Below are 6,063 nucleotides of genomic sequence, written 5' to 3' on the forward strand. Positions count from 1 at the left end.
ACAATATTAATTGACTTTTACATTTAAATAATAACTTAAAATGTAAATTTTGATAATATAATTTTAAGAAAAATGATAATTATAAAATACTAAATTATATATATATATATATATATATTAGTAAATTAAACATTTAATTAATATTATCATATATATTATTTATCAAATTTACCATTTCAAACATAAAATACAATAAAATGAAAAAGCATTATACATTTAATAAAATAATCAGTTTGGGTCGTAATTGGTTCGAAACAAATAAAAACTAGAAATTACCCAATTATTAATCAGGAGAAAATCATGGGACCAGAACCTACATAATCGGTTCAGCTCGGGTAGGGCAGTCGGGCGAACCGACCCACTGACCGCTGTAGGCAGATTCCTTTTACTGGGCTATAGAGTGACCCGAGTGAAGACCCGGCTTTCCAAGTAATGGATTGTTGACATCATCTAAAACTGGAAACCATCCATATATCCAATATTGCTTCACATTCCCATTATTCCTTGTAGTTAATATTTAACCAACCAACCACCACCTAAGCAAACGAGCTGAGTATTCCTATATATCCCCCATGTCCAAAGCCATTAAAAGCTAGGAAATTTCCCCACCAAAACGAAGGCGTCCCCCCTCCTCCCTTCTCTTTCCATCTTCATCTCTTATTAGCTCTTTCTGCAACAAATTAAACCGCCTCCAAGGATTGCAGAAAATATCAGAAAACCCAGATCCACTAACAGCCATGACTTCCCAGAGTTCCAAACCATGTCCTATCAAAACTGTGGTGATTTTAGTCCAAGAGAACCGCTCGTTTGATCACATGTTTGGATGGATGAAGGCCATCAACCCCGAGATAGATGGCGTTACAGGGAAAGAGTACAACTTGGTAACCACAACAGACGCCAACTCGAGCCGGGTTTACTTCGGGAATCGGTCGGAGTACGTTGACGCCGACCCGGGTCACTCGTTTCAGGCAATATACGAGCAGGTGTTTGGAGTCGCATGGGGACACTCATCTTCGTCTAATATGGTTCCAAGGATGGATGGTTTTGCTCAGCAGGCAGAGAGTATACAGAAAGGGATGTCCCAGACAGTGATGAATGGGTTTAGACCAGAAGCAGTAGCGGTTTATAAGGAGTTAGTTTCAGAGTTTGCCGTTTGTGACAGGTGGTTCGCGTCGCTTCCGACTTCAACACAGCCGAACCGGATGTTCGTTCACTCTGCAACGTCGCATGGTTTTGTCAGCAATGATACTAAGAAACTGATCGAAGGGTTCCCACAGAAGACAATATTCGAGTCTCTGGACGAGGCAGGGCTCTCGTTTGGAATATATTATGCCTCCCTTCCATCTACGCTTTTCTACAGGTAAGGCCTCAGTTTTCTCTGCTCTCTGAAACGAACTGTGTATGCTCATTCAATTCACTTTTCAAAATCACCTTTTGATTTTCACAAAATTTGTGTTTGATTTCCTTGGTTGGTATTTCAACCTAAACAGTCTCTGTCTATACTTGAGAAAAAGTACCATCTAAATTTCCCAGCCTGGTGTGTATGATTTTATCTTCTAAACAATCAGGACTTTTCATTTTTCGGGCTCACCAAAACTACTGAGAGGACCTTTCAATAGGTTTTTAAACATTTATATTTATCTATTTGTGAATATAATTATCAAACAAATTAAAAAAAGGAGTATGGTTTTTTGCATATTACAAGTATCCACACTTTGGACCATGCTAGCAGTATACATTCAAATTCACGTAGGGTATCTGAGTGGTAAAAATTTTTCAGATACCATACCATATAAATTGCCACATACTTTGGATTGGGATCGAATTACTCCAACTCATATTGTATTGAGCATCACACCATTTGAAACTAGGGGTGTCCATAAAAAATAAAAAAACCGAATCGTAAAATGTAATTAATCGAATCGGTCGATTCAGTTTTAGTTTGAATTTTTGAAAAATCAAAGAATCAGTTTAATTTTCAGTTAACTACAAAAAAAATCACGGTTAACTGAACGGACCGATATATATTTATATAAATGGGTCATTGAAAAATGAATAATTTACTCATAATTGGGTCAGATAACCCGCTGTACACTCATTGTTGACAGCGGGTCCAGACCATCATAATTAATACCAGCAGGCAGCTGTGCATTACGTGGAGTCGAACTCTGAATGATCTAATACAAACATGACGTGTATGAAACTCACTTTATTCATGACTGGGGAACTGTGTTTGGTAGCTCTGGTAGTGGGGTACTGGGGTAGCGCTAGCCTGACTGTCTGAGTTTGGATTTTATTACACGTTATCACTACCATACTTCTGGCCGAATCGCCGATGACAAAGGGAAAACCAAATCCCCAACTTAGAACTTATTGGCTGCATGCCTTCGGAAGGAGTCTTCTTGGTTGCCCATTCCCTTCACCAAAAACTGTACTAACAGGGAGAATTTTTAAACCAGATCATCTGCGTTCTGTTTCTCAATTGAAAACGCATTAGCGCAACTACATTTGGATGTCATTGTATTTAGTTAAGTCCCGTTTGGTTTAATTCACGGGAATAGGGGTCTGAAATTGGATACAGAATGGGTCATTCCTATTTTAATTGCTTGGTTGGGCCGAATTAGAATTTCTTTCTCATTCCTGATGGAATGGTATTCTCCCATTTGAGGGAATGGCCATCTCCCTCTCCCTTGGAAATGAAATCCCATTCCAGATGATTCTTATTCTCATTCCAATTCCAAAGGATTTGAATTTCGATTCAGACTAAAAACCAAATGGACGCTTAATGAGGAATGTATTGACTTAAATTATATCTCTACCCTTGCACACCCGCATATAAATAAATAAATCTAATTTATATAATAACATAAGCCCAAAACTTGGCCCATCCTGGCCCATGTAAACCTGAGCCCCGCTATAGCCGACAGGTGTAAGCCTGCCTAACCCATAAATTAACATGCATGGTGATATCTTAAATGTTGTCAAAGTCTTTAATGATATGTATACCTGAAACATGAATCTTTTGAGATATAAAACAATGAAAAATAAGTAGATGAACATCGGTTTTGATATAACATTACCTTAAAATTTTCAAAATGTTGTTGGATTCTAAAATTTAAGATAGAAAGTTCATTTGTTTAAGGGTATAAATGCTAATTTTTTTTTCCGAATTTGAATCAGAACTTAATCTAAAAGACAGGGATAAGTGATTAACTTTTGCTACTTCAATGTTAGCAAACCCTAAGCATTAAAATTAAAATTTAATCATTCAATTCAATCATTTCTTTGGTGGATTCTGGTTTGAATTTTTCATTTTCAACTTCCTCTGTGTATTAATTGAAATGAATCCATGTTGATACCATTACCCAGTTGAGCAATGAATCTAATTTTGCACCTTCTAAAAGAAATAGAGTATCTAGGATGCATGTCTTATTTTATGGTCTAATAACAAATTAAATTTTCACTCTACCGTTGACAGGAACCTTAGAAAAATAAAATACATGAAGAATTTCCACCTATATGATCTAGAATTCAAGAGGCATTGTAAGGAGGGGAAGCTGCCTAACTACGTGGTGATCGAACCACGATATTTCGAAACAAAATTGCAGCCAGCGAATGATGATCACCCCCCACATGATGTTTCCGAGGGACAAAACTTGGTGAAGCAATTATACGAAGCACTTAGAGCAAGCCCACAGTGGAATGAAATCTTATTCATCATCACATATGATGAGCACGGTGGCTTCTATGATCATGTCCCAACTCCTACTGGAGTTCCAAGCCCAGATGACATCGTCAGTCCTGAACCTTTCAACTTTAAGTTTGATCGCCTTGGTATTCGGGTGCCCACCATCATGATTTCCCCATGGATTGAACGAGGAACAGGTAGATACAGTTGGAATACAGTACTGTATCAGTGGTTTGTATCAGAAGAAATAATGATCTTAGCTGTTTATTAACTTTTTATATGATTACAGTGCTGCATAGACCTTCAGGTCCACATCCTTCGTCGGAGTTTGAGCATTCTTCCATTCCGGCAACAGTGAAGAAGATATTCAACCTGAAAGAATTTCTAACAAAGCGTGATGCATGGGCTGGCACATTTGACATTGTCTTGACAAGGGAGAGCCCAAGAACAAATTGCCCAGGTGATCGTTGAATACTCTCTCTCTCTCTTTCTCTCTCTCTCTCTCTCTCTCTCTCTTTCTCTGCTGTTAGATTATAACAATTAACAACTACTGAGGTGGATTGCAGTTACCCTACCGGAACCAACTGTAAAACTGCGATCCGCTGATGCAAGTGAAGAGGCAAATCTAAGTGAACTTCAAGAGGAGTTGGTGCAGCTGGCAGCTACACTTAATGGGGATCATAGCAAGGATATCTACCCACAGAAGCTAGTAGAGAACATGAAGGTCGTAGAGGCTGCCAGTTACGCAGAAGATGCATTCAAGAAATTCTTAGAAATATGTGAAAATACAGAAAATAATGGGGCAAATGAGTCTGAGATTGTTGGTGTGCCACCAACTCCAACTGCACAGCCACCTACTTCTATGTCCGAATTCTTTCTTAAAAAACTGTTTTGTTGTTTCGTTTGAATCTGGGATTTATATCTAGAACCAATATATTCCGACTGAAATCCGTCGTCGAGCAGATGTGTTTATTACATTCGTATGTATTTATTACCTAATACTCTACAACAATATTGTGTATGGTTATATTTATTTTGCTCATGACAATGTTCTCTTTAGTATGTACTTGTATTTCATTTCTGTGGTTTCTTCTATTAGTTTCTTGTACCACTGATATTATTGTATTTCACCATCTATAAATACTTATAGCTAGAATCCAAAACCGATATGCATTAATTATTGTCGAAATTCTCTTCTAAAATTCATGTTAAGTTTCTATGCAGGTTTTCTCATGGAAGCGATCAAACTGAGATTAACAACCAGAAAGAAGGATGAAAATAACGACACTATGATTAGATGAGAATACTGTATCAATGGTTGGGTCTGGCCCAGGGTAGACCCTATCCCAAACTAGAGCTATAGAGTCTGTAGCAACAGGTCTAATCGATTAAAGTAAAGTAGTAGAGCTGTGAATTGTCGTTTCTAACTCGATTACATGATACTAGCAGAAAGGGCCCGTGGGGAAGGCAAGGAAACAATTTTGAATAATTCTTTATTGAATAATTGGGAGATTAAAAATGAAAGAAAATTTTAATATAATTTTCAATTAAAAATCGAACTTCAGCACCTTACACTAATTCTATGCTACCTCAGTCTTTGGGATAAATAACTCAATTTATTCATACTTGTTTAAGAATGGATACAAGAGAGAGCCCTTTAAAGTTTAAAATACCAATAAAGTTGGAAATGGCTCGATAATAATACCATGCAACATTTTTTTAATAATTAAAAAAAAAAAACAAAAGGCATAGATGGTTATTAATTATCGGCCAATGCAGGATGACAAGAAATACTTTGAACATGCTGCTTGCCAATTGATATATCAAGATATAGATATCATAAAGGAAACAATATGGAAAATCTAGTAAGATAATTAAAATGAACCCTATGACATTCTTGATTGAGTTAAGCCAATGTAAATCAAATTTACGAATTATTATTTTTTTTTTTGGGTTTTGAATATCGTGCAATGCATGGAAACTCTACTATCAAATATTATGATGGAAGGAAATAAGAAATAATTGAAAAAAATAATAGTTAATTTAAACCAACAACAGCTGAAAAAAAATCCAAAATAAATATATTAGCAACTTATTATTAATTAACTAAATAAGCATATAAATAATCTACTTAAGTTACTTAAATAGGTCAAATTAGAGGGGCGGTTGGTCAAGCTACAGGGGTGGTTTATATAATTTACATTAAGTAGATTGTCTTCATTTATATCAAAGTTTTGTCTAGAAAATTTATTAATTAATTACTACTAATTATGAATAGCAATAGACATAAAAATGAGTTTATGTCTATCGAGGAGAAAAATCCTCAATTTTTTTAATTAAAAGCTTGCTTTAGGATAAAAGATTTACTTACAAGA

At 36.0% G+C, this 6,063-nt stretch overlaps 1 protein-coding gene across 1 annotated transcript; it reads left to right on the forward strand.

The window, feature by feature from the left end:
* Positions 1-506: 506 nt before the first annotated feature.
* On the forward strand, positions 507-4,730 carry LOC148848549 (non-specific phospholipase C3-like). Its single transcript, XM_088948052.1, has 4 exons — positions 507-1,360; positions 3,479-3,885; positions 3,978-4,148; positions 4,255-4,730. Exons 1-4 carry the CDS (start codon positions 738-740, stop codon positions 4,593-4,595), a joined length of 1,542 nt encoding a protein of 513 aa, XP_088804178.1. The 5' UTR covers positions 507-737; the 3' UTR covers positions 4,596-4,730.
* Positions 4,731-6,063: the final 1,333 nt, after the last annotated feature.

The sequence above is a fragment of the Nelumbo lutea genome, chromosome 6 (assembly GCF_056320005.1).
Source record: "Nelumbo lutea isolate HS-2025 chromosome 6, American lotus-T2T, whole genome shotgun sequence".
NCBI classification, from domain to species: Eukaryota; Viridiplantae; Streptophyta; class Magnoliopsida; order Proteales; family Nelumbonaceae; genus Nelumbo; species Nelumbo lutea.

Coding starts and splice junctions, on each gene's coding strand:
- LOC148848549 (XM_088948052.1), top strand. CDS start 738: ATGACTTCCCAGAGTTCCAAACCATGTCCTATCAAAACTGTGGTGATT. Junction 3,886..3,977: donor ATGGATTGAACGAGGAACAG/GTAGATACAGTT, acceptor ATATGATTACAG/TGCTGCATAGACCTTCAGGT. Junction 4,149..4,254: donor CCCAAGAACAAATTGCCCAG/GTGATCGTTGAA, acceptor GGTGGATTGCAG/TTACCCTACCGGAACCAACT.